This window comes from Entelurus aequoreus, linkage group LG23, assembly GCF_033978785.1.
Source record: "Entelurus aequoreus isolate RoL-2023_Sb linkage group LG23, RoL_Eaeq_v1.1, whole genome shotgun sequence".
NCBI lineage: Eukaryota > Metazoa > Chordata > Actinopteri > Syngnathiformes > Syngnathidae > Entelurus > Entelurus aequoreus.
Genome location: NC_084753.1, coordinates 29083903 through 29110986, shown reverse-complemented (window position 1 = coordinate 29110986; position 27084 = coordinate 29083903). Strand labels below are relative to the sequence as shown.

At 38.5% G+C, this 27084-nt stretch overlaps 2 protein-coding genes across 2 annotated transcripts; both read right to left on the bottom strand.

Moving 5' to 3' along the window:
- Nucleotides 1–235: 235 nt before the first annotated feature.
- LOC133640531 (zona pellucida sperm-binding protein 2-like) lies at nucleotides 236–8080 on the bottom strand. Its single transcript, XM_062033996.1, has 21 exons — nucleotides 7910–8080; nucleotides 7769–7842; nucleotides 7597–7692; nucleotides 7397–7521; nucleotides 3686–3829; nucleotides 3555–3617; nucleotides 3324–3488; nucleotides 3171–3267; nucleotides 2885–3102; nucleotides 2661–2817; nucleotides 2391–2599; nucleotides 2212–2329; nucleotides 1938–2137; nucleotides 1757–1871; nucleotides 1385–1554; nucleotides 1228–1322; nucleotides 1039–1169; nucleotides 791–980; nucleotides 582–723; nucleotides 400–517; nucleotides 236–331 (listed from the first exon to the last, which is right to left on the bottom strand). The coding sequence occupies exons 1-21, from the start codon at nucleotides 7927–7929 to the stop codon at nucleotides 261–263; spliced, it is 2718 nt and encodes a 905-aa protein (XP_061889980.1). The 5' UTR covers nucleotides 7930–8080; the 3' UTR covers nucleotides 236–260.
- Nucleotides 8081–19994: 11914 nt separating this feature from the next.
- Nucleotides 19995–27028, bottom strand: LOC133640366 (zona pellucida sperm-binding protein 2-like). Its single transcript, XM_062033745.1, has 21 exons — nucleotides 26873–27028; nucleotides 26732–26805; nucleotides 26560–26655; nucleotides 26357–26481; nucleotides 23841–23984; nucleotides 23712–23774; nucleotides 23475–23639; nucleotides 23322–23418; nucleotides 23036–23253; nucleotides 22810–22966; nucleotides 22540–22748; nucleotides 22361–22478; nucleotides 22087–22286; nucleotides 21906–22020; nucleotides 21142–21311; nucleotides 20985–21079; nucleotides 20796–20926; nucleotides 20548–20737; nucleotides 20339–20480; nucleotides 20157–20274; nucleotides 19995–20090 (listed from the first exon to the last, which is right to left on the bottom strand). The coding sequence occupies exons 1-21, from the start codon at nucleotides 26890–26892 to the stop codon at nucleotides 20020–20022; spliced, it is 2718 nt and encodes a 905-aa protein (XP_061889729.1). The 5' UTR covers nucleotides 26893–27028; the 3' UTR covers nucleotides 19995–20019.
- Nucleotides 27029–27084: the final 56 nt, after the last annotated feature.

Below are 27084 nucleotides of genomic sequence, written 5' to 3'. Positions count from 1 at the left end.
TATAAAAAAAAGCTTTAACTAGAATGTTCTGAAACGCTAATTGGCGTAGTTGAAAAGGTGGTCATACTGCAATGGCAGGGTTGTTTTTTTTTTTTTTTTAGAATGGAATGTTGCTTTAAGGTCTAGGATGTGTTGATTTTAAAATCAGTTAAAGTTTATACAAAAAATCTTGAAGCTAAATATGTAATTTAGTAAGTAGTTTAAAACCAGATTAGAAAAGACTTCAAAAGCAAAGTTCAGTTAAAGACTTTATTCAGAGTTTACTGGTGGCGAAACATAATTGGTCCAGATGAGATTTGTCTACGCTGGTTTGAGTCGGTGCTTCTTTGGGCTGAAAACAAGACAAAACCTTTTAGTCAACAGCATGTTTTGAGTTCAGGCAAGAGTTTTTGTACTTACCCCTTTTCAGTCCTTGGAAGGCAGAGTTACGGGGGTTGGGATGTTTACACTGACCTCTGCAGGTACCGTCAGCTTGGCCGTTTGTGTCACAGATCACTGCATCGCAGTGGATGTAGATCTGAACAGAATAGATTTTAGTAACAAGCACCGGGATGGTTCAAAAACCAGGGAATCGGCTTTACCTCATTTTTAAGAACCTCGTTGTCTTTGGTAAAGGTGAACATCTTGACAGAGAAGCGTTTGATGTGGGATGGGACGGTGACTCTCTGGTCAGGCATCACGGCGTGGAAGAGTGCTACATAGCTGTCGTCATGGTTACCACAGCTAAACATTGGAAATATACATTAGTGCAGTGTGGAAGACTGTAGCGAAGATTGTGGGATGAGCTTACGTGTTCACAATAATATCCCAGCTGGGCAGAGATGTTCTGTCTGGATGAGCGGTGGCCCAGCAGTTCTCCAAGACAAGCTCCAGGTAAGGATCATCAGTACGCATCAGCTCCACCTCAAAGTACACGGGCTCTCTCAGGTACTTCACTACTGGGTAGTCTTCAGCTTGGTAGAAGAGCTCATAGGATGAATCTGAAGGGATAAGGTGTTCAGAAGCAGTCCTCTCTACAAACATGTGATACAGTCTTACCCTGAGCGAGCCTCATTTGCACAGCAAGGAGTCCCAAGCCAACCTCAGCTGCAGGGTAAGTGCTGCGAGATTTGTAGCCAAAGCCAACAGTCTGAGTCTCGTTGACAGCATAGTAGCAGGAGATGGATTGTCTACGGGAAAGTAAATAGTTACCAAATGTCCCAGGTAAGATTATACATGACACCTTACCTATACTCAGGATCTACAGGTGATGTGTAGGAGGCGCCTTTGTTGTTGTAATAGAGTCCAATCTCGTTTTGGTACAGCATGTAGTTGTCAAAGAACTGAAGGAAACATTTAATTAAGAACTCATGATTTGTGGCACTTTTTAAAATGCATTAATTACCGATCTTGTGGTTCCACAGGAATTGACACCGAAAGAGAAGTAAGCAAAGCGGTCATCGCTGAAGACTGGCTTGCAGGCTTTGTCCTTTAGAGTCAGCCAGTTGGGAATGAGGTTGGGAACAGATTCCACCTTGACAGCCAGTGCAGTCATAGTTCCATTGGGGTGGCACTCTGGACAGAGAAAAAGTCCCCATTTACCCCACAACTCTAGTCCTTGAGGTCCCACAATAGTGAGTTTGAAACATTGGCCAGAATTAACTCTTCAATCTTTACCAATTGTGCACACCAAACATCACATTTGACTGTAGGCAGAGCTCCATTGTATATTGTAGGTGTAGCAAAGTCTGCAGTAGTCAATCGTAGCTTTACTTACCAGTTGTCTTCAAAGGGAAGTTGCAGCACAGATAAAGATCACCAAGCACCCAGTTGTTGTTTGGCTCCCAAAGCAGCATGTCAAGTCTGACCCTGACTGCGTCGGATGTTACGTACTGAAATAAAGACAGGTTAGAGAATGTGGCTATGGTCTGCATTGAAGTTCACGTATCCCAGTCTACCTCGAATGCAGTCACTTTGTCATCGAAGGGCACCATGAGGGTGAGGTGGGTCTCATTCTCTTGCAAGTTGAAAGCCGGGGCCAGCTCGGGGGTGATGGTCTGATAGCCGACAACAGTGTTGAAGTTCTTGCCTTGATTTCCATATTTGACTTGGACATGGAATAGGTTCTGATCACAAGAGCCTGTAATTGTGGGGAGAACTGAGAAAGACAAACATGTTAGCATTGAGTTGTGATACATACCAGTCAGTGTCCTAAATACACGAGTCACTTACCAACATCCTGCAGAGAGGCATGTAGCTTGACAGGGTGAGCAAATAGCATCTGTTCAGGGTGAACCATAAAGCCAAAGACCAGAGACAGGGTGTAGGTTGTAACCAGGGGCTCAGGATTCTGCAGATAAGATGAATCAGCCATGTTTGTGTACGTACCAGAAATGTTTATATGAACCTACGTGTTTCATGACTTCAGGGACGTCGAAGGGGACTTGCAGAGTAAAGCTCTTTGTACCACCAGGATGGCTGTGCTCTTGCACAACAAAGCCTCTAGCTTCACACTCTTCAAGAGTGAGGGTGTTCATGGAGAAAGTGATGTTCTTCAGCTCCACATCATCAAGGAAGGTCCCCACATTGACATTAAACAACCTCTCCTCAGCATTGGTATCTAATTATTAAAAAAGGGGCTTGTTATGTGCGCAAACAGGTTGTTAACATAGTCGACTTACAGTCAACAGCTTGGGGAGGCCTGGGCATCAGAGGGGTGGTGATGGGGAACAAAATCTTGTATCTGGTGTCTTCTTGGGTCTTATCCGTCCGCCACAGGACCTCAAGCATGGGTTCCACAGAGTAGGTAATGTGGTATTGGTAATCTGGTGCATGGCTCTGCAATTACGTTTATAGTAAGTCATGCAATCTGTAGTCCTGCACAGTCGATGTAGGGCAATCAAACCTTGTTGTAGCCAAGAGGACAACCAACAGGGAGCTCCACGACGATGTGAAAGTCTGTAGCAGACAGAGTGTAGCCCCGAGCGGCCATATGAGGTCGGTCCAGTCGCTGCCCATTGATGCCCATGTGCATTTCCAGGATTTTAAAGCTGCCGTCCAGAAGGGGAGTCACACGGCGAGGAATGTGCCAAGAGATGGTGTCATCGGTGAAAAGGACGCCGCCTGTTTAAAGAGTTAAACCAAAAGTGAGATACAGCCGAGGAAATGTATCCTTGTGTGAAGAAACTCACCAATAGGACAAGCCGCTGCCATGTTTTGTACAGTTAAACCTTGAGGGGTCTTGTGGTAGGTGCTGACCTTCAGAATTTCCATGGGGACTCCAGCCACCTAAAATGGATTTGTGTCAGCCAGGAGGCGACCAACAGATTTAGTGCACCACTTACATCCTCAGAGTAGGTTTCTGCTGTGTTGTATGGGCTTCGCACAACCAGGCGGTTAGGAGTGGCCATGGCGCTGTATCCCGCTTGTTGGGCCTCGCCGGCCATCATGACCACCGGCTCTGGGGTGTGGAAGGTCATCTTCCAGATTCCGTGCTCCACATCAGAGGCCTGGCAAGAACTGGATTTAATTTCATGAAGTGCAAAAAATACAAACAATTGTCACATTCTACATACAGCGTTGGTGGCGTACTCGTCACCCTTGGGAGATTGAACAGGTGCGACCATGTAATGGGACACCTAAGGACGACAGTTAATTAGATCTCTCCTTAAAAGACAATAGGATGGTAAGTGCAAAAGCCACATACTTCCATGTAGTTCCTCTCACAAAGAACCTCTCTGGCAGCCCAGCGGGTGTAGTGGCATGTTTGCATCACATCATGGGAGACCACGTTAGACACGCTCTGGCTGTACATTTGAAGTCTGAGGCCAACATTAAAGGTGGTGTCATCCTGCAAGAGATCATACCGTTGAAAATGGACCTTATAGTAAGCAAGGCACTTTCACGAGGCTTAAGTAAGCTGTGCAGGAGTTTGCTGGTTCTTTGGACCAAAATGAACTCGTGGATCAAATTTGTTTCAGTTCGATATAGCAGCATCATGGCTGCAGCCAGTCAAAAGCTCAGAGGTACTGCTCATTTAGCATTGCACACCATTTACAGCTGTACTTCGAGACTACCATATTATTAAAGTTAAAAGTACCAATGATTGTCACACACTAGGTGTGGTGAAATTCTCTGCATTTGACCCATCACCCTTGATCACCCTCTGGGAGGTGAGGAGAGCAGTGAGCAGCAGCCACACCCAGGAATCATTTTTAGTGATTTAACCCCCAATTCCAACCCTTGATGTTGAGTGCCAAGCAGAGAGTTAATGGTCCCTTTTTTTCCTTTATAGTCTTTGGTATGACTCTGCCGGGGTTTGAACTCACAACCTACCGAATTCAGGGCAGAAACTAACTGAGCAGGATTAAATTATACTGGAACATTTTAGTTTTTTTAATGCTGAAGTAGCATAGCAGTTTTGAATTGGCTTCACTGCAGCGAGATACTTACCCTTGGATTTATCAACCCATTTTTTATACAAACACCTGGAATATAATATTGAAAATGTAGTTTATACAATAGTAAAACATTATCTTAATATGTAAACAAACTACTTTTGAGGGTCTTATGCACTCAAGCTTCCATAGCCAAATCTATCTTCTAGGTGCCAAGAGTAAAACAGTAGAACTCTTCATTTATTGGATGTAGGAACTTGGAATATTTTCATAGCTGAATCAAAAAGCTACTTTAGGACTTTCTGAATGTGAAAGAGAGATGTGCACTGCAAAAACTGAAATTTAAGTAAGATTAAATATCTCAAGGGTGATATTTGCTTCTTTTCTGTCTGATCAGATAATTCTTCTCACTAAGCAGATTTTATGTTAGTGTTCTGGTCCTAAATTATCAGGAAGAAGCTGTGTCAAACACTCACAAGTATACTGCTTTTTTAAAGTAATAATTTCTTACTTCAAGCATGACAAAAACATGTCAAGATAATGGCACTAGCATTTGCTTAATTTAAGAATATTTTTCAACATATTGAGCAAATAAGGTCTCTTTTTTCTACCAAGAAAAGTGCACTCAGTGAGAATATCCTTATTTTTAAAAAGGTATTTTTGGGTTCATTGAGGTTAGCTAATTTTACTTGTTTTGGAAAATCTTGACAAGCCGAATTGTCTTGTTCAATTGGCAGATAATTGTGCTTAGGTCAAATAAAATACCCCAAATTTTTGCTTTTTTATTTTTTCTTGTTTTTGAACACTGACTTTTTGCAGTGTGGCGAGGGACGACCGCATTAAAATACTCACTAGGCTGTCAGCCATTGGCGTTGTTAGGCCTATTTTAGGGGGGCTCAAGCCCCCCTTTAAATATTCTTAAACCCCCTAAATATTTGGGATTTTTTTTTTTTTTTTTACAAATACGTGCCGAAATATTCATTATAAAGTGGCCTGAATATGAGTCTAAATAAATAATCATATAACCTGTCATTCACTCAGTTTCCCCTCACTTCATAGCATACGGTAGAGAGCCCATTTAGTGAGTCAGTATCCAATCCACTCCACTTGTTCATATAGAAAATGCCCACATCACTCAAAATCCAGTCCGCATTTTCTCTACGACCTTGCGGTCCTGCAGGTGTACGAAGCACATTAGCACACAGCACTGCAGAACAAGAATGTGAACGGATGCAAAATGGACAAACTTTCAAGAAAAGTATTAATCACTGCTTGTAGTAAAATGTATTAGCTCCACTTTACACCAGGTCTGTGTTTGACAAAAAGCTACATTCCCGCTCTAAAACAATGCTGCTACTTAGTTAGCTAGTAAGCCTGAAATGCATCATGAAGGTCCTGGTTATTTATAAAGTTAAATGTGCACTCTTTTACCATTTGCTATCTTTGGAGTTACTTCCTTCTGGAGCATCAGCTGTGTTTCTCACTTTACACATGGAGGAGAACAGGAGCTGAGCTCATTCACGTATGACTATCATCAGTAGATAATAATAATAATCACTCCACAACCCCTATTGACCTGTAGGAGTCAGGGCAGAGGAGCACAGAAAGTGAGAGGCCTCTACTGGAAAGGCGAGTAAGAGAATAATGATACATATAAATATTAAAACTTTTTTTTTTTTTTAAATGGCTTATCGATAAGCCATTTGTTTTATTTATTTCTGGGTGGATCATGTTGACTATTGGTCCTCCTAATTGTCAATCATTCTGGTGATGTTATGTAAGGACATTTTATATATATATATATATATATATATATATATCTCAAAACAAATGGCTTATCGATAAGCCATTTTTTATTACAACGCCAAAATAGGCCTAACAATGCCAAAGGTTGTAATTCTGTAGCACTTTGAGATTTGGAATCAAATGTAAAGTAGATTACAAATATATATATATATATATATATATATATATATATATATATATATATATGCCAAATTATCCCGATATTACTTTAACTAAAGTAATTAAGTAATATTTCCAGGGCTTGAATTTACAACCATTTTAGTCACATATGTGCCCAAAATGTAATCTGTGCAACTTCAAAATATTTGGGAACAAACAATTATTGTATTGTGAGCGAAAGTGGTGGCATTAGCCTCTATGTTGTGAATGAATAACATAGAAGCTAATGCCATGACTTCATTGCATCTTGAAGGATCATGCAAGTCATTGTTTCTTGTTCCATCCATCCATCTTCTTTCGCTTATCCGAGGTCGGGTCACGGGGGCAGCAGCCTAAGCAGGGAAGCCCAGACTTCCCTCTCCCCAGCCACTTCGTCCAGCTCTTCCCGGGGGATCCCGAGGCGTTCCCAGGCCAGCCGGGAGACATAGTCTTCCCAACGTGTCCTGGGTCTGCCCCGTGGCCTCCTACTGGTCGGACGTGCCCTATTTCTTGTTGATACTGTAAACAAAATGTCACTGTGCAAACCCATGTTTGTTGTTGTACTGAACACACATTGAAAATAAACCCACTGAAATAATAATGAATCATTTCGAAGTCTTTGTTAGCCGTTTGTGAAGTTTTGTGCGCTACGTTCGCTCGCATCCTGTGCATCTCCTGGGGGCTAAGCCCCCCCCGTCCTTAAAAGCTAGTGACGCCCCTGCAAGTGTCAGCGCTACAGATGTAGCATGTTACAAGTAATATTAAACACCAAATTGGTGCCACAAAGCTTTAACATTATCTAGACCATTTTGTTCAGCTAGCCAATCGAAGGCTTTAGTTGCAAGCAATACAAGTTTGCTAAACAAAGTTGTCATTTAAGCAGACTGCAAAGTACTAGTCAAGATTTGAGAGTTGAGCTGAATTTCACAGGTCATCTATGGGCCTCCATTTTACAAGCCCAGGTGTAAACATGCAAAACAGTGCAGTACTGCAAGTATGTTAAAAGGCTGGTCTAATGTGTGCATGTTTTAAGTTTAATTTAGCAGGAAAACTACATATTAACCCAAATGACATACTTTGTTGTTCACATAGCAGCCCATCAGCGAGGTGTAGATTCTGGTGTTACCCCACGGGTCAGACTCCATGCTGTATCCACATTGAGAAGCCAAGGGGGGTGTTAGCACAATGTGCCGTGTGCCATCTGGAACCACAAGTGAGTTTCCCCCAAAAAAAGGTCAGATTGAGTATAAAATTAATAAGGAGTTAAAACACTCACTGATGGCCTCTACTTCAAGTTGGTTGCCCACAGCAAGGGCCTCATCCAGTGTTAGTCTCATCACGTTATCCAAGCACTCAGACTTCAATCCTTTGCCTGGTAAAGAAAGAAGCCTTGGTCAACCAAAGCAACAGAACTAACATACTAAAAAAAAAAATAGAAATGAACTTACGTGACTCTGAATTGACTTTCAAATTAGGCCAAGCGTCAGTCTGAAACACTGCGGCCAGCAGGCTCCATATCAAACTGGAAACACACACATTAGAAAGGGAAAACATGGCAAGGCAAAAACACAAAAACCAAATATACTCACATGTTCCCAAGACTCCTCATCCTGCAGTCAGTGGGAGCGAAGCCACACAGACAAAAAAAAAAAAGCAAGTCACAGAACTCCAATCACTAGCAGAGCTTGGCACTAGAAGACCAGAAATGCCACCAACTCTGAAGTGAAGTGAAGGGCTGACTGCCTCATTGGGGTCTACACACATGTTTTATACAGCCCTTAATTGCAGCTCACAGGTGAACGGCGTCAGTAATCGTAATCAACGCACCTGCACGCACACACACTCATGTACACACTCAGGTACACAATACTTGTCTATGCTGCTTTCTAGTTAAACATTGTATATAAAAAAAAATGTGTTCCTCACAAAGATAGTTTTTCACATATGTAAGAAGTCTTATAAAATGTTAATGTTTTCATTGAGGTAAACTAAATGGAATTATTGACGTTGGTTAAAAAATAGGCTTTACAAGCCTTAATGTCAGGGGTCCCCAAACTACGGCCCACGGGCCGGATCAGGCCCCCCAGCATCCAAAATCCGGCCCACGGGAAGTCCAAAGTTAAATTTTTTTTGTTTTTTTATTTTTTAATCTTTCCTTTCTAATCCATTTTCTACCGCTTGTTAATCTCTGTGTCTCCTACCCGCTCAGGCAAATCATATTGTCTAAAAATGAATTTTCCCATCGATAACGTGACAATGTTAAATGTCAAAACGGATTAAAAAGACAATATATATATATATATATATATATATATATATATATATATATATATATATATATATATAGATATATATATATATATATATCTATATATCTATATACATATATATATATATATATATATAGATATATCTATATATCTATATATATATATATATATATATATATATATATATATAGATATATATATATATATATATATATAGATATATATATATATATATATATATATATATATATATATATATATATATATATATATATATATATATATATATATATATATATATATATATATATATATATATATATATATATATATATATCAATAAAGTACTATCTATCTATCTATGTATATATATATATATACACTACTGTTCAAAAGTTTGGGGTCACCCAAACAATTTTGTGGAATAGCCTTCATTTCTAAGAACAAGAATAGACTGTCGGGTTTCAGATGAAAGTTCTCTTTTTCTGGCCATTTTGAGCGTTTAATTGACCCCACAAATGTGATGCTCCAGAAACTCAATCTGCTCAAAGGAAGGTCAGTTTTGTAGCTTCTGTAACGAGCTAAACTGTTTTCAGATGTGTGAACATGATTGCACAAGGGTTTTATAATCTCAACTGCTCTGTGACATGTGCTGTTGACCTCTTGGCCAGGTCACCCTTGTGAAAGAGATCTTGATCTCAATGGGTTTTCTTATCTGGTTAAATAAAGGTTCTATCAATTAGCCTTCTGAGCCAATGAGCAAACACATTGTACCATTAGAACACTGGAGTGATAGTTGCTGGAAATGGGCCTCTATACACCTATGTAGATATTGCACCAAAAACCAGACATTTGCAGCTAGAATAGTCATTTACCACATTAGCAATGTATAGAGTGTATTTCTTTAAAGTTAAGACTAGTTTAAAGTTATCTTCATTGAAAAGTACAGTGCTTTTCCTTCAAAAAGAAGGACATTTTAATGTGACCCCAAATTTTTGAACGGTAGTATATATATATATATATATATATATATATATATATATATATATATATATATATATATATATATATATATATATATATATATATGTATATATATATATCAGTGACGTGCGGTGAGGTTCATGGCTGGTGAGGCACTGACTTCATCACAGTCAGATTTACAAACATATGAACCCTAAAGAGTATCTTATTCACCTTTTGATTGGCAGCATTTAACGGGTTATGTTTAAAAGCTCATACCAGCATTCTTCCGTGCTTGGCACTCACCATCAAGGGTTGGAATTGGGGGTTAAATCACCAAAAATTATTCCCGGGCACGGCGCCGCTGCTGCCCACTGCTCCCCTCACCTCCCAGGGGGTGAGCAAGGGTGATGGGTCAAATGCAGAGGACAAATTTCATTACACCTAGTGTGTGTGTGACAATAATTGGTACTTTAACTTAACTTTAACTTTACACATACAAACTGTAGCACACAAAAAAGCACATTTAATAAAAAAACGTTATTATGGTCTTACCTTTACTTATAAATGAAGTCCATGCGCTGCTGTTGTGCTGGATAATGCACCCCCGCCGTAAAATGCACCCCCTGACGGGAATGTTGTATCAACTAAAGCCCACACTTAAACTTTCCACGTGCAAGATTGAATCTATTTAACAAAGTTATTTATAAGAAGCCAAAAAGTGCAAAACCAATAATGTTCGTGTTGGAGGAGTTGTGAATGAATGAAATATGAAATCCGTCCTGCAGTCTGCAGGTGTACCTAATGTTGTGGCCCTGCCGTCATTCACAACTCCTCCAACACGAACATTATTGTTTTTGCACTTTTTGGCTTCTTATTAAATACATTTTTTAAATAGATTCAATCTTGCACGTGGAAAGTTTAAGTGTGGGCTTTAGTTGATACAACACTCCCATCAAGGGGTGCATTCTACGGCGGGGGTGCATTCTCTACCACCAGGAGGCGGGATTACTGCGAGCCTCAGCCAGTGCGTCTTCGCAGCCGTTTTATGATTGCTCAGCACAAGAAATACGTTACACACATACAGTTGTTGACAAAATACACTGTACATTATATACCTCAGCTAACTAAACTATGGAAATGTATAATATAATTCATATAGCAATACGCTCTCACTGCACAGCAGGCCAGCAGTTAGCCGAGTCATTGCGCAATCCATGTTGAGGCACAACGCAGTGACGTAGAGTAATAAGACTGAAGGGTTGAACTGGAAATTGATAGAAAAAGCTTGACTAGATTGTACTGAAATATTAATTGGTGTAGTCATACAGCAATGGAGGGATTGATTAAAAAAATGAAAAACATAAAAAGTGTTGTGAAAGAGCAAACAGGTGAAATGTAACAAGAAAATGTTGCAATGCTTACTCTAACACAAAGCTGCCATGCAGGCTGTTTCTTTCTTTAAAAAAAAAAAAAAGAATAAAAATCAATGTTATTATGAATTATTGACCTATTCAAGGCTCCAATTACGTCACATTCAATATTGCACTTTGAGATATTTTTGGGGGAAAATGTTGCATATTTAGTGTTTGCCATATAAAAAATTGAGCTGTCTTTTTTTTTTTAAAGAACAGCCTAAAACGAACAAACAAAAAACATGAACAAAAAAATACAATTTATAATTGACGGATAGATCTGAAGTTAATCTCGAGATTATTGTGTTAAAAGTAAACAGTAAAAAAAATGTATAATTTATTTGTTAACACTTTAATGAGTAGGACCCTTTTGGTTCCCCAATAATTGTAGTGTGATTTGTTATTAAGTGTCATCGCTCAAAAAATAATAATGAATTAAAATCAATGGTGTTATGAGTTGTTGACCTTTTTAAGGCTCCAATTATTATATAGTCTCAAATATCCCACTTAAAAATGTTATTGGGTGAAAATATTGCATATTTTGTGTTTTTTCCATAAAAAAACAGGGTTTTCTTTGACAAAAAGAGCATACGACTTAAATCTTTAAAAACGTTATATTGACAGATAGACCTAATGTTGATCTATGGATTTAAAACTTGAATAATAATAACAATAATAATACTGAATAATGACACATTTTTATATTTTTTTCAACAAAATCCTTTGGGGTCCCCGGGATCAAGCCTGAGTGGAGGCCTAAATGTATATTTTTTATACATATATTGTATTGGTTTTTAAAATAAAAAAATATCAAAATGGCCCCCGCTTGCTTTGATTTTTCAGTGTGCGGCCCTCAGTGGAAAAAGTTTGGACACCCCTGGTTTAAGGTCTAGGACAGTGGTTCTTAACCTGGGTTCGATCAAACCCTAAAGGTTCGGTGAGTCGGCCTCAGGGGTTGGGAGGAGCCTCCGCCACGGAGGTCAAGACACATCCGACTTATCGTGTAAATAAAAACTTCTCCCTATCGGCGTATTATGGATACCCCCAAACAATGTTCCCTCTCATTTTCCATCTGATTTGCAGGTTTTTTGATTGATCAATTGAAACTTTTACTAGTAGTTTGCAAAGGAAGAGAATACATTATATGTACAATTGACCACTAAATGGTAACACCCCAATAAGTTTTTCAACTTGTTTAAGTCGGGGTCCACGTTAAAATCAATTCATGGTAATGTGTGTAAGGCAGGGGTGTCCAAACTTTTTCCACTGAGGGCCACACACTGAAAAATCAAAGCAAGCGGGGGCCCATTTTGATATTTTTTATTTTAAAAACCAATACAATATATGTATAAAGAAATATACATTGAGGGTTTTGGTCAAATAAATACAAAAAATGTGTCATTATCACGTGTCATCATTGGGGCGGTATAGCTCGTTTGGTAGAGTGGCTGTGCCAGCAACTTGAGGGTTTCAGGTTCGATCCCCGCTTCTGCACGACACTTTACCCACCTGTTCCCAGTGCCACCCACACCGGTTTAAAAATGTAACTTAGATATTGGGTTTCACAATGTAAAGCGCTTTGAGTCACTAGAGAAAAGTGCTATATAAATACAGTTCACTTCACGTTATTCAGTATTATTATTCACGGTCAATATTAAGTTGTATGCCCTTTTTGTCTAATAAAATTCAATATTTTCACCCAATAAAAATTTTAAGTGGAATATTTTGGATGATATAATAATTGGAGCCTTAAACAGGTCAATAACTCATAACAACATTGATTTTAATTAATTATTATTTTTTGAGCAATGACACTCAAAAAAAAAAAGTCCCACTAAAATTATTGGGGATCCAAAAAGGTCCTGCTCAGTAAAGTTTAAAAAAAAAAAAATCATAAATTTTTTTTTTACTTTTAACACAATTGTCTCAAGATCAACTTCAGTAATTTTTATTGTTGTTTATGTTTTTTGTTTGTTTGTTTTAGGCCCTGTTTTAAAAAAAAAATAAAAACTTTGTTTTTTAAATGGCAAACACAAAATATGCAACATTTCCCAAAAAAACTATCTCAAAGTGGAATATTCAATGTGATGTAAATGGAGCCTTGAATAAGTCAATAATTCATAATAACATTGATTTTGATTAATTATAATTTTTTAAAGAAAGAAACAGCCTGCATGGCAGCTTTGTGTTATTAGAGTAAACATTGTAACATTTTCTTGTTACATTTCACCTGTTTGCTCTTTTATACCACTTTTTATGTTTTGATTTTTTTTAAATTGTATTATTAGAATGTGCCGTGGGGCCGTTAAAAAATGACCTGCGGGCCGGGCCGCACTTTGGACACCCCTGGTGTAAGGCGTGTAATTTGTTGTGAGTTCATGCACTGTGTTGGTTTTGTTCTTTGAACAAGGTGATGTTCATGCACGCTTCATTTTGTGCACCAGTAAAAAAACATAACTTTTTCTTGAATTGAAAAAACATTTTATTTTTGACTAAAGAAGGGTTCGGTGAATGCGCATATGAAACTGGTGGGGTTCGGCACCTCCAACAAGGTTAAGAACCACTGCTGTGGGATGTGTTGATTTTTTTAAATATGTTTTATAAAGTTGTGAAAAGTTAATAAAAAAAAATCTTGAAGCCAAAAAAAAATTTTGTAAGTACCGTATTTTTTGGAGTTTAAGTCGCACCGGCCGAAAATGCATAATAAAGAAGGAAAAAAACATAAGTCGCACTTTTTGGGGAAATGTATTTGATAAAAGCCAACACCAAGAATAGGCATTTGAAAGGTAATTTAAAATAAATAAAGAATAGTGAAAAACAGGCTGAATAAGTGTACGTTATATGAGGCATAAATAACCAACTGAGAACGTGCCTGGTATGTTAACATAACATATTATGGTAAGAGTCATTCAAATAACTATAACATATAGAACAGGGGTCACCAACCTTTTTGAAACCAAGAGCTACTTCTTGGGTACTGATTAATGCGAAGGGCTACCAGTTAGATAAACACTTAAATAAATTGCCAGAAGTAGCCAATTTGCTCAATTTACCTTTAACTCTGTTATTATTAATAATTAATTATATTTATCTTTGTGGAAACACTGATCATCTTAATGATTTCTCACAATAAATATATATAGAAACAGATAAATATCAATATGCAACACTTTATTTTTATATTTTCTCTAAGTGCACATTTTTCAAATTGAACATTTTCAAATGATCACTTCTAAGACAGTCTTGTGAAATCACAATATCCCATTTTAACTAGCTAGCCACTAACATGTTTTAACAAATCATGAATTACTTTGCACCATGTTTGTACAAATAATAACTCATGTAAAATACAAAAGTAAACTCTCAAATTTTTAAATCATGTCACACTTTGACCTGGACACCAAATCTGTTATCTGTTTCTTTGTCAGTTAGTGGGAAGCCTGCCATTGCATGCTGTTAACTAGTGTGTTGTACTCTGGTGTGTAACTTGACACCGCAACTCTGAGTGAGTCTTGCAGATGTGCATCAGTGAGGCGTGTTCTGTGTTTGTTCTTGATGAAGTTCATGTCAGAAAAGGCTGATTCACAAAGATAAGATTTTTCCTCATTGTTTGCGGAACCTTTTTAATCTTTTGGACATATTTTCACAGCAATCTGGCCTTAAACATAATTATGATCACTGTAAAATGTTAAGGATCGGAAATCTAAAGGGAACGTCCTTTCGAATGGAATGCAAAGTGCCTGTTTTGTGGACAGATGGACCAGTTAACATACTTGGTGTTGTTGTCCCAGAAAATCTGGAAGATCTAGGCTCAGTAAATTATGATAATCGACTAAGAAAGCTGGACAAAACTATGCAATTATGGAAAGGGAAATCCCTAACCTTGTACGGTAAAATTTCTATTGCCAACTCGTTAATTATTCCTCAATTTATTTATTAGTTTTTGTCATTACCAGCTCCATCACAAAACTTTTTTAAGATTTATGAGCGGAGGGTCTTCGATTTTGTCTGGTACGGCAAACCAGAAAAGATTAAAAGAAAGGTTTTGTACAAAGAGTATGAATATGGGGGCCTGAAACTTCTCAACCTTGAAGCTATGTGTCTGTCTTTAAAAGCATCAATTGTTCCAAAGATGTATTTAAACATTGAGTGGTACACAAATGTCCTGTTGGACAAAAAACATGTACTGTATCAAAAGAAATTGTATCCTTTTTTACAAGTGATCCCCTCCCAGAGAGTCTGCTGGGAAACATGGCGGGGTTCATAAAGGAAACAATCCACTCATAGTGGTGTTTTCAATTTTATGTGCCAGAAAAAAGAGACGATATTTTGCAGCAGTTAATATGGATGAACTCTAATGTTGTAATAGATGGAAAGCCTTTCTTTTGGAAAAATATGTTTGAAAGAGGAATCATTTTTGTCAATGATATTATCAATGAGAATGGTAAAATTATGAAGTATGATGAATTTAGAGCTATGTATGGTGATGCTTGCTCAAGCTTTTCATTTTATCAACTAACTGGAGTAATTGGGAAAAGATGGAAATAAATAATTAATTATGGAACTACTAAATTATTAGTTTGTAAACCTCTAATAAGAAATTCTAGTTGGCAAAAAGGAACTAAAATAAATAGAAAAATATATAATTTTTATTTAATAAAGAAATCTTTGAAGGCTGCCTCATACAACACAAATGGAAAATGGGAGGACTTTTTTGACTGCCCGTTGCCATGGGATGCCATATTCAAACTAATCTATAAAACCACTATCGATGTGCAAAATCGTTATTTTCAAATTAAAATTATTTATAACTTCTTACCCACAGGGAAAATGTTAAAATTATGGAATATGACAGAGTCAGATGATTGCCGATTTTGTTGTCAGGAGCCTGAATCCACCCTGCATCTGTTTTGGTATTGTCATATTGTGTCTTTGTTTTGGGTGGAAGTTGAAAAAATGTGTTTAAGGATTGGTTTGTTTATGAAGCTTAATGTGGTTTCTGTTACTTTAGGAGAGTTCATTGACAATCATGATTTAGTCAATTTAATTATAGTACTCGGTAAAATGTTTATTTTTAAGGCCAAAAACAGATATTCACTTAGTATTACTTTTTTAAAACATGTATTCAGTATTTTCTAATTTTAGAAAGTTACATGGTTGAAAACGATAATGATGCCAAAAAACATTAAAAGTATAATTATGTTTATAGATTATATATCTGTTGTTGTGTTCCCTAATTTGAGTGACCTGGACATAATCTGGACTGTACATAAATGCTTATTTTGAAAATGTAATTTTGTTTATAAATTATATGCAATCTGTTGTGTTCCCTAATTTTTTTCTGTGTACATGAATGAAGGTGTGTGTTGCTGAGTCCGACTTGGACATTATCTGGACTGGGCCTGGTTTAAAAAACCCTTTAAACAAATCTAATTTCATTGACAACCTGGTCTGTTGAAGATAAGGCCCTTTTTTTAAAAATAAAATAAAATAAGATAAATAAATAAGAAACATTTTCTTGGAAAAAAAAGAAAGTAAAACAATATAAAAATAATTACATAAAAAATAGTAATTAATGAAAATGTTAGTGGACCAGCAGCCTATACAATCATGTGTGCTTCAGGGACTGTGTCCCTTGCAGATGTGTTGTCTATGTTGTGGGAACCTGAATATTGGTAGCAGAAAGAAATAACCCCTTTTGTGTGAGTGGGTGTGGATGAGTGTGCATGGGGGAGGTTGTTTGGGTTGATGCACTGATTGAAAGCGTATCTTGTGTTTTTTCTATGTAGATTTAATTTAAAAAAAAAAAAAAAAATTTCTTTCTTTCTTTTAGAACAGGCCCGCGGGTGACTCATCTGGTCCTTACGGGCGACCTGGTGCCCGCGGGCACCGCGTTGGTGACCCCTGATATAGAACATGCTATACATTTACCAAACAATCTGTCACTCCTAATCGCTAAATCCCATGAAATCTTATACGTCTAGTCTCGTACGTGAATGAGCTAAATAATATTATTTGATATTTTACGGTAATAATTTCACACATAAGTCGCTCCTGAGTATAAGTCGCACCTCCGGCCAAACTATGAAAAAAACTGCGACTTATAGTCCGAAAAATACGGTATACATTAAGGCCTTAGTGGCCACATGCGTGGACAGCACCTTTGAGCTCTTATTTCCAAAATTGTGTACACTACTGAATTGGGGTCTTATGGCCACTTATGTGGATACTTATACTGCCATCTGGGGGGGTCAGAAAAGTATAACATACAATGGAATTTGGAAAGAAAAGTGTAAAAATAAAAATGTGCATGTCACTACACATGAAGTACACGTTTGTGTACTTATGGACTAAGTACATCATATCAAAAGATGATTTTTAGTTTTTATTCTAATTAGGGTCCAATAAGCCCAAATAGACTTAGACTTACTTTTTATTGTCATTCAAATTTGAACTTTACAGTACAGATAAGAACAAAATTTCGTCCAGGGGTCGGCAACTCATGGCTCCGGAGCCGCGTGTGTCTCTTTGATCACTCTGATGCGGCTCAGCTGCATACTTAAGTGGAAAATTAGGGATTCAGGTAGACCAGCAAACATTTCAGCCACAATTGCCAGGTAAATTGTTCGAGATGCAAAGAAAAATCCACAAATAACTTCAGCTGAAATACAGGACTCTGAAAAATTGTGGTGTGGCCGTTTCAAGATGCACAACAAAGAGGCACTTGAAGAAAAATGGGCTTTTCCACTTTTAATCAGCGTTTGAACACTGCTGATTGGCATTCTCAATTCCTTGGATATCTTTTTATACCCCTTTCCTATTTTATGCAGGTCAATGACCTTTTCCCGCGGATCCTTTGACAATTCTTTTGCCTTCTCCATGACTCAGAATCCAGAAACATCTGTGCAGCACTGGATGAAAGATGTAATGGTCTGTCAGAAGCCCAGAAACTCACTGACCTTTTATACACACACATTAATTACAAACAAACAAGTCACAGGTGAGGATTGGAACCTTGATTAGCCATTCAAACCTGTTTGTGTCAACTTTTGTGCATGTTATCAGATCAAAGTCACTGGGGTATGTAAACTTTTGATCAGGTTTCATTTGGGTACTTTCTTTTGTCATTTTGATTTAAAGAGTAAACAGTTTGCCAATAAATAGCTTCACACAACCATTAAGCATGAGTGGAAGAAAGGTTTTTGTGTTATCATTCATATTCTCTGAAGAATGGCCAAGAAATCAAATTCTCTCAGGGTATGTAAACTTATGAGCACAACTGTGTGTAATATATATATATATATATATATATATATATATATATATATATATATATATAAAATAAAACAAATGGCTTATCGATAAGCCATTTTTTATTTATTTATTACAACGCCTAAATAGGCCTAACAACGCCAACGATTGTAATTCTGTAGCACTTGGAGATTTGGAATCAAATGTAAAGTAGATTACAAATACAATTATTATATATATATATATATATATATATATATATATATATATATATATGTGTGTGGGGAAAAAATCACAAGACTATTTCATCTCTACAGGCCTGTTTCATGAGGGGTTTCCTCAATCCTCAGGAGATTTAAATCTCCTGAGGATTGAGGAAACAGGCCTGTAGAGATGAAATAGTCTTGTGATTTTTTTCCCCACACATACATATTACGCTCTACCACGGTATCGAGCACTATTTTTTGGATAATCTCATATATATACATATATATACATATATACATATATACATATATACATATATACATATATACATATATACATATATATATATATATATATATATATATATATACACACACACATGTCCTTATGTAACAATACCAGAATGATTGACAATTAGGAGGACCAATAGTCAACATGATCCACCCAGAAATAAATAAAACAAAATGGCTTATTGATAAGCCATTAAAAAAAAAAAAAAAGTTTAATATTTATTTTTATGTATCATTCTCCTACTCACCTTTCCAGTAGAGGCCTCTCTCCCCTCACTTTGTGCTCCTCTGCCCTGACTCCTACAGGTCAATAGGGGTTGTGGAGTGATTATCTACTGATAGTCATACGTGAATGAGCTCAGCTCCGGTTCTCCTCCATGTGTAAAGTGAGAAACACAGCTGATGCTCCAGAAGGAAGTAACCCCAAAGATAGCAAATGGTAAGTGCACATTTAACTTTATAAATAACCAGGACCTTAATGATGCATTTCAGGCTAACTAGCAGCATTGTTTTAGAGCGGGAATGTAACTATTTGTCAAACACAGACCTGGTGTAAAGTGGAGCTAATACATTTTACTACAAGCAGTGATGAATACTTTCTTGAAAGTTTGTCCATTTTGCATCCGTTCACATTCTTGTTCTGCAGTGCTGTGTGCTAATGTGCTTCGTACACCTGCAGGACCGCAAGCAAGGTCGCAGAGAAAATGCAGACTGGATTTTGAGTGATGTGGGCATTTTCTATATGAACAAGTGGAATGGATTGGATACTGACGCACTAAAGGGGCTCTCTACCTTACGCTATGAAGTGAGGGGAAACTGAATAATGACAGGTTATATGATTTAAACTCATTCAGGCCACTTTATAATGAATATTTCAGCATGTATTGCTTTAAAAAAAATTTAAAAAATCCAAATTTAGGGGGGCTTAAGAATATTTTAGGGAGGCTTGAGCCCCCCTAAAATAGTCCTAACCAATGGCACATAGCAAAATTAAAAAAAAGCAGTGTTATTTCATTTTACATTTCAAAAGAGTTGTGGCTACCATTGTTTTCTTTATTTTGTGAAATGGGTCAAAATGGCTCTTTGAGTGGTAAAGGTTGCCGACCCCTGGTCTAGTCTTACGTGAATGACCTAAATAATAATACAGTAATGTGTTAATTTCACACATAAGTTGCTCTGAGTATAAGTCACACCCCCGACCAAACTATGAAAAAAAAACTGACTTAGTTCAAAATATGGTAGTTTAAAACCAGATTAGAAAAGACTTCAAAAGCAAAGTTCAGTTAAAGACTTTATTCAGAGTTTACTGGTGGCGAAACATAATTGGTCCAGATGAGATTTGTCTACGCTGGTTTGAATCGGTGCTTCTTTGGGCTGAAAACAAGACAACCTTTTAGTCAACAGCATGTTTTGAGTTCAGGCAAGAGTTGTTGTACTTACCCCTTTTCAGTCCTTGGAAGGCAGAGTTACGGGGGTTGGGATGTTTACACTGACCTCTGCAGGTACCGTCAGCTTGGCCGTTTGTGTCACAGATCACTGCATCGCAGTGGACGTAGATCTGAACAGAATAGATTTTAGTAGCAAGCACCGGGATGGTTCAAAAACCAGGGATTCGGCTTTACCTCATTTTTAAGAACCTCGTTGTCTTTGGTAAAGGTGAACATCTTGACAGAGAAGCGTTTGATGTGGGATGGGACGGTGACTCTCTGGTCAGGCATCACGGCGTGGAAGAGTGCTACATAGCTGTCGTCATGGTTACCACAGCTAAACATTGGAAATATACATTAGTGCAGTGTGGAAAACCGTAGCGAAGATTGTGGGATGAGCTTACGTGTTCTCAATAATAGCCCAGCTGGGCAGAGATGTTCTGTCTGGATGAGCGGTGGCCCAGCAGTTCTCCAAGACAAGCTCCAAGTAAGGATCATCAGTACGCATCAGCTCCACCTCAAAGTACACGGGCTCTCTCAGGTACTTCACTACTGGGTAGTCTTCAGCTTGGTAGAAGAGCTCATAGGATGAATCTGAAGGGATAAGGAGTTCAGAAGCAGTCTTCTCTACAAACATGTGATACAGTCTTACCCTGAGCAAGCCTCATTTGCACAGCAAGGAGTCCCAAGCCAACCTCAGCTGCAGGGTAAGTGCTGCGAGATTTGTAGCCAAAGCCAACAGTCTGAGTCTCGTTGACAGCATAGTAGCAGGAGATGGATTGTCTACGGGAAAGTAAATGGTTACCAAATGTCCCAGGTAAGATTATACATGACAGCTTACCTATACTCAGGATCTACAGGTGATGTGTAGGAGGCGCCTTTGTTGTTGTAATAGAGTCCAATCTCGTTTTGGTACAGCATGTAGTTGTCAAAGAACTGAAGGAAACATTTAATTAAGAACTCATGATTTGTGGCACTTTTTAAAATGCATTAATTACCGATCTTGTGGTTCCACAGGAATTGACACCGAAAGAGAAGTAAGCAAAGCGGTCATTGCTGAAGACTGGCTTGCAGGCTTTGTCCTTTAGAGTCAGCCAGTTGGGAATGAGGTTGGGAACAGATTCCACCTTGACAGCCAGTGCAGTCATAGTTCCATTGGGGTGGCACTCTGGACAGGGAAAAGTCACCATTTACCCCACAACTCCAGTCCTTGAGGTCCCACAATAGTGAGTTTGAAGCATTGGCCAGAATTAACTCTTTACCAATTATGCACACCAAACATCACATTTGACTGTAGGCAGAGCTCTTTTGTATATTTTAGGTGTAGCAAAGGCTGCCGTAGTTACAAGTGTAGCGTGGTGGCATTTCTGACCTTTTGAACCATATTTTGTGTCTGTCAAAAAGCATTAAGAATGTCTGCTAGTTTCTTTTCTGAACCATTGGAGCATATGTGGGTTATAGTTGAACGAGTGGTCGGCCTGACCATTCTACAAAATGTTTTGATTGTTTGTTATGGCTAAAGGAGGTTGCAGAATAAACAGGTTCAAAACAGGACCTTGACACATGAGGAAAACACATAAATGGCCAAGTAGACCAAGCCTATGTATGATTCGATTCATCAAACGTCTCCGGAGGACGTTGTCTGTTTGCATGACAATTCAATCCAACCTTGTACCATTTGATTATGGGTAAATAAAACTTACTAAATTCACTTTTGTCGCTGTTTAAGATTCGGACCTTCCACCACAGTAGCTTTACTTACCAGTTGTCTTCAAAGGGAAGTTGCAGCACAGATAAAGATCACCAAGCACCCAGTTGTTGTTTGGCTCCCAAAGCAGCATGTCAAGTCTGACCCTGATTGCGTCGGATGTTACGTACTGAAATAAAGACAGGTTAGAGAATGTGGCTATGGTCTGCATTGAATTTCACGTATCCCACTCTACCTCGAATGCAGTCACTTTGTCATCGAAGGGCACCATGAGGGTGAGGTGGGTCTCATTCTCTTGCAAGTTGAAAGCCGGGACCAGCTCGGGGGTGATGGTCTGATAGCCGACAACAGTGTTGAAGTTCTTGCCTTGATTTCCATATTTGACTTGGACATGGAATAGGTTCTGATCACAAGAGCCTGTAATTGTGGGGAGAACTGAGAAAGACAAACACGTTAGCATTGAGTTGTGATACATACCAGTCAGTGTCCTAAATACACGAGTCACTTACCAACATCCTGCAGAGAGGCATGTAGCTTGACAGGGTGAGCAAATAGCATCTGTTCAGGGTGAACCATAAAGCCAAAGACCAGAGACAGGGTGTAGGTTGTAACCAGGGGCTCAGGATTCTGCAGATAAGATGAATCAGCCATGTTTGTGTACGTACCAGAAGTGTTTATATGAACCTACGTGTTTCATGACTTCAGGGACGTCGAAGGGGACTTGCAGAGTAAAGCTCTTTGTACCACCAGGATGGCTGTGCTCTTGCACAACAAAGCCTCTAGCTTCACACTCTTCAAGAGTGAGGGTGTTCATGGAGAAAGTGATGTTCTTCAGCTCCACATCATCAAGGAAGGTCCCCACATTGACATTAAACAACCTCTCCTCAGCATTGGTATCTAAATATTAAAAAAGGTGCTTGTTATGTGCGCAAACAGGTTGTTAACATAGTCGACTTACAGTCAACAGCTTGGGGAGGCCTGGGCATCAGAGGGGTGGTGATGGGGAACAAAATCTTGTATCTGGTGTCTTCTTGGGTCTTATCTGTCCGCCACAGGACCTCAAGCATGGGTTCCACAGAGAAGGTAATGTGGTATTGGTAATCTGGGGCATGGCTCTGCAATTACACGTTTGCAGTAAGTTGTGCAATCTGTAGTCCTGCACAGTCGATGTAGGGCAATCAAACCTTGTTGTAGCCAAGAGGACAACCAACAGGGAGCTCCACGACAATGTGAAAGTCTGTAGCAGACAGAGTGTAGCCCCGAGCGGCCATTTGAGGTCGGTCCAGTCGCTGCCCATTGATGCCCATGTGCATTTCCAGGATTTTAAAGCTGCCGTCCAGAAGGGGAGTCACACGGCGAGGAACGTGCCAAGAGATGGTGTCATCGGTGAAAAGGACACCGCCTGTTTGAAGAGTTCCTCCAAAAGTGAGCTACAGCCGAGGAAACGTATCCTTGTGTGAAGAAACTCACCAATAGGACAAGCCGCTGCCATGTTTTGTACAGTTAAACCTTGAGGGGTCTTGTGGTAGGTGCTGACCTTCAGAATTTCCATGGGGACTCCAGCCACCTAAAATGGATTTGTGTCAGCCAGGAGGCGACCAACAGATTTAGTGCACCACTTACATCCTCAGAGTAGGTTTCTGCTGTGTTGTATGGGCTTCGCACAACCAGGCGGTTAGGAGTGGCCATGGCGCTGTATCCCGCTTGTTGGGCCTCGCCGGTCATCATGACCACCGGCTCTGGGGTGTAGAAGGTCATCTTCCAGATTCCGTGCTCCACATCAGAGGCCTGGCAAGAACTGGATTTAATTTCATGTAGTGCAAAAAAAACCAAAAAAAACAATTATCATATTCTACATACAGCGTTGGTGGCGTACTCGTCACCCTTGGGAGATTGAACAGGTGCGACCATGTAATGGGACACCTAAGGACGACAGTTAATTAGATCTCTCCTTAAGACAACAGGATGGTAAGTGCAAAAGCCACATACTTCCATGTAGTTCCTCTCACAAAGAATCTCTCTGGCAGCCCAGCGGGTGTAGTGGCATGTTTGCATCACATCATGGGAGACCACGTTAGACACGCTCTGGCTGTACATTTGAAGTCTGAGGCCAACATTAAAGGTGGTGTCCTCCTGCAAGAGATCATACCATTGAAAATAGACCTTATAGTAAGCAAGGCACTTTCATAAGTCTTAAGCTGTGCAGGAGTTTGCTGGTTCTACTCTACACCAAAATGCACTTGTGGATCATATTTGTTCCTGCACAAAAGTCATTCACCGGTGAATCAACAGGTTTTAATAGTTTCAGTTCGATATAGCAGCCAGTCAAAAGGTACTGCTTATTTAGCATTGCACACCATTTACAGCTGTACTTCAAGAGACTACCATACTATTAAAGTTAAGTACCAATGATTGTCACACACTAGGTGTGGTGATATTCTTTGCATTTGACCCATTACCCTCCCCCTGGGAGGTGAGGGGAGCAGTGAGCAGCAGCCACACCCAGGAATCCTTTTGTGATTTAACCCTTAATTCCAACCCTTGATGCTGAGTGTCAAGCAAGTAGGTAATAGTCCCTTTTTTTCTTTATTAGTCTTTGGTATGACTCTGCCGAGGTTTGAACTCAAGACCTACCGAACTCACTAACCACTGAGCAGGATTAAGTTATACTGGAACATTTCATAGTTTTTGCACATTTTTGCTTTTTAATGCTGAAGTAGCATAGCAGTTTTGAATTGGCTTCACTGCAGCAAGATACTTACCCTTGGATTTAACCCTTTTTTTTATATACAAACACCTGGAATATAATATTGAAAATGTAGTTTATACAATAGTAAAACATTATCTTAATATGTAAACAAACTACTTTTGAGGGTCTTATGCACTCAAGCTTCCATAGCCAAATCTACTACTAGTTGCCAAGAGTAATACAGTACACTGCAAAAACTGAAATCTAAGCAAGATTAAATATCTCAAAGGGTGATATTTGCTTATTTTCAGTCTGATAAAATCTGCTTAGTGAGAAGTAATCTATGTTAGAGTGTTTTGCTCCTAAATGATCTCAGTAAGATATTACAGCTTGTTGCTGAGATTTGATGACCTATATTGAGTAAAACATGCTTGAAACTAGAATATCAACTGTTGCAAAGCTGTGTCATCAACACTTACAAGTATAAAACTTTTTTAAAGTAATCATTTCAAGCATGAAAAAAAAAAGTCATTACTTTGACACAATTGTGTCTCATAATTAGACAGCCAAATTGACTTTGCGAATTTATTTAAATTAAATAGAATACGTACTCATAGTAGTACAGTTATTAGTGAGAATATACTTATTTTAAGAGGTGTTTTTTGGGTTCATTGAGGTTAGCTAATTTGACTTGTTTTGGAAAGTCTTGACAAGCCACATTTTCTCGTTTTATTGGCAGACCATTTTGCTTAGTTCAAATAAAATGCACCTAATTTTTCTTTTGTTTTTGAACACTGACTTTTTGCTTTGTAGAACTTTGAATATTTTCATAGCTAAAGCAAAGCCACTTTACGACTTTCTGAATGTGAAAGATGTGCACTGTAAAAACTGAAAAGTAACTATTAAATATTTCAAATAAGGGTGATATTTGCTTATTTTCTGTCTGATAAGATGATTCTTCTCACTAAGAAGATTTTATGTTAGAGTGTTTCTTGTTTTAAGTGTTTTGGTCCTAAATGATCTCAGTAAGATATTACAGCATGTAGCTGAGATTTGATGACCTATATTGAGTAAAACATGCTTGAAACTAGAATATCAACTGTTGCAAAGCTGTGTCATAAACACTCAAGTATAAAACTACTTTTTTAAAGTAATAATTTCTTACTTCAAGCAGGAAAAAAAATAATGTCAAGATAATGGCACTAGCATTTGCTTAATTTAAGAATATTTTTCAACAGCACAAAAAGGTGTTTTTGGGTTCATTGAGGTTAGCTAATTTTACTTGTTTTGTAAAGTCTTGACAAGCTGAATTTTCTTGTTCTATTGGCAGATAATTTTGCTTAGTTCAAATAAAATACCCCTCATTTTTGTATTTTTTTTCTTCTTGCTTTTAAACACTGACTTTTTGCAGTGTGGCAAGGGACGACCGCATTAAAATACTCACTAGGCTGTCAGCGCTACAGATGTAGCATGTTACGAGTAATAAACACCAAATTGGTGCCACAAAGCCCCAACATTAGCAAGACCATTTTGTTTAGCATGCCAGTCGAAGGCTTTAGTTGCAAGCAATACAACTTTGCTAAACAAAAATCCTTTGGAGGAGGGCGCTGTCATTTAAGCAGACTGCAAAGTACTAGTCAAGATTTGGGAGTTGAGCTGAATTTCACAGGTCATCTATGGGCCTCCATTTTACAAGCCCAGGTGTAAACATGCAAAAAAAGTGCAGTACTGAAAGTATGTTAAAAGGCTGGTCTAATGTGTGCATGTTTTAAGTTCAATTTAGCAGGAAAACTACATATTAACCCAAATGACATACTTTGTTGTTCACATAGCAGCCCATCAGCGAGGTGTAGATTCTGGTGTTACCCCAAGGGTCAGACTCCATGCTGTATCCACATTGAGAAGCCAAGGGGGGTGTTAGCACAATGTGCCGTGTGCCATCTGGAACCACAAGTGAGTTTCCCCCCAAAAAAGGTCAGATTGAGTATAAAATTAACAATAAGGAGTTAAAACACTCACTGATGGCCTCTACTTCAAGCTGGTTGCCCACAGCAAGGGCCTCATCCAGTGTTAGTCTCATCACGTTATCCAAGCACTCAGACTTCAATCCTTTGCCTGGTAAAGAAAGAAACCTTGGTCAACCAAAGCAACAGAACTAACATACTAAAAAAAAAAATAGAAATGAACTTACGTGACTCTGAATTGACTTTCAAATTAGGCCAAGCGTCAGTCTGAAACACTGCGGCCAGCAGGCTCCATATCAAACTGGAAACACACACATTAGAAAGGGAAAACATGGCAAGGCAAAAACACAAAAACCAAATATACTCACATGTTCCCAAGACTCCTCATCCTGCAGTCAGTGGGAGCGAAGCCACACAGACAAAAAAAAAGCAAGTCACAGAACTCCAATCACTAGCAGAGCTTGGCACTAGAAGACCAGAAATGCCACCAACTCTGAAGTGAAGTGAAGGGCTGACTGCCTCATTGGGGTCTACACACATGTTTTATACAGCCCTTAATTGCAGCTCACAGGTGAACGGC

What these genes read in the sequence shown, in the direction of transcription:
- LOC133640531 (XM_062033996.1), bottom strand. Translation starts at nt 7,929, where the DNA reads ATGAGGAGTCTTGGGAACAT. An exon ending in TGCCTCTCTGCAGGATGTTG is followed by an intron (nt 2,138 to 2,211) that starts GTAAGTGACTCG and finishes TGTCTTTCTCAG; the next exon opens with TTCTCCCCACAATTACAGGC. An exon ending in CTTCCCTTTGAAGACAACTG is followed by an intron (nt 1,555 to 1,756) that starts GTAAGTAAAGCT and finishes TTCTCTGTCCAG; the next exon opens with AGTGCCACCCCAATGGAACT.
- LOC133640366 (XM_062033745.1), bottom strand. Translation starts at nt 26,892, where the DNA reads ATGAGGAGTCTTGGGAACAT. An exon ending in GCTGCTATGTGAACAACAAA is followed by an intron (nt 23,985 to 26,356) that starts GTATGTCATTTG and finishes GATCTCTTGCAG; the next exon opens with GAGGACACCACCTTTAATGT. An exon ending in GTGAGAGGAACTACATGGAA is followed by an intron (nt 23,775 to 23,840) that starts GTATGTGGCTTT and finishes TGTCGTCCTTAG; the next exon opens with GTGTCCCATTACATGGTCGC.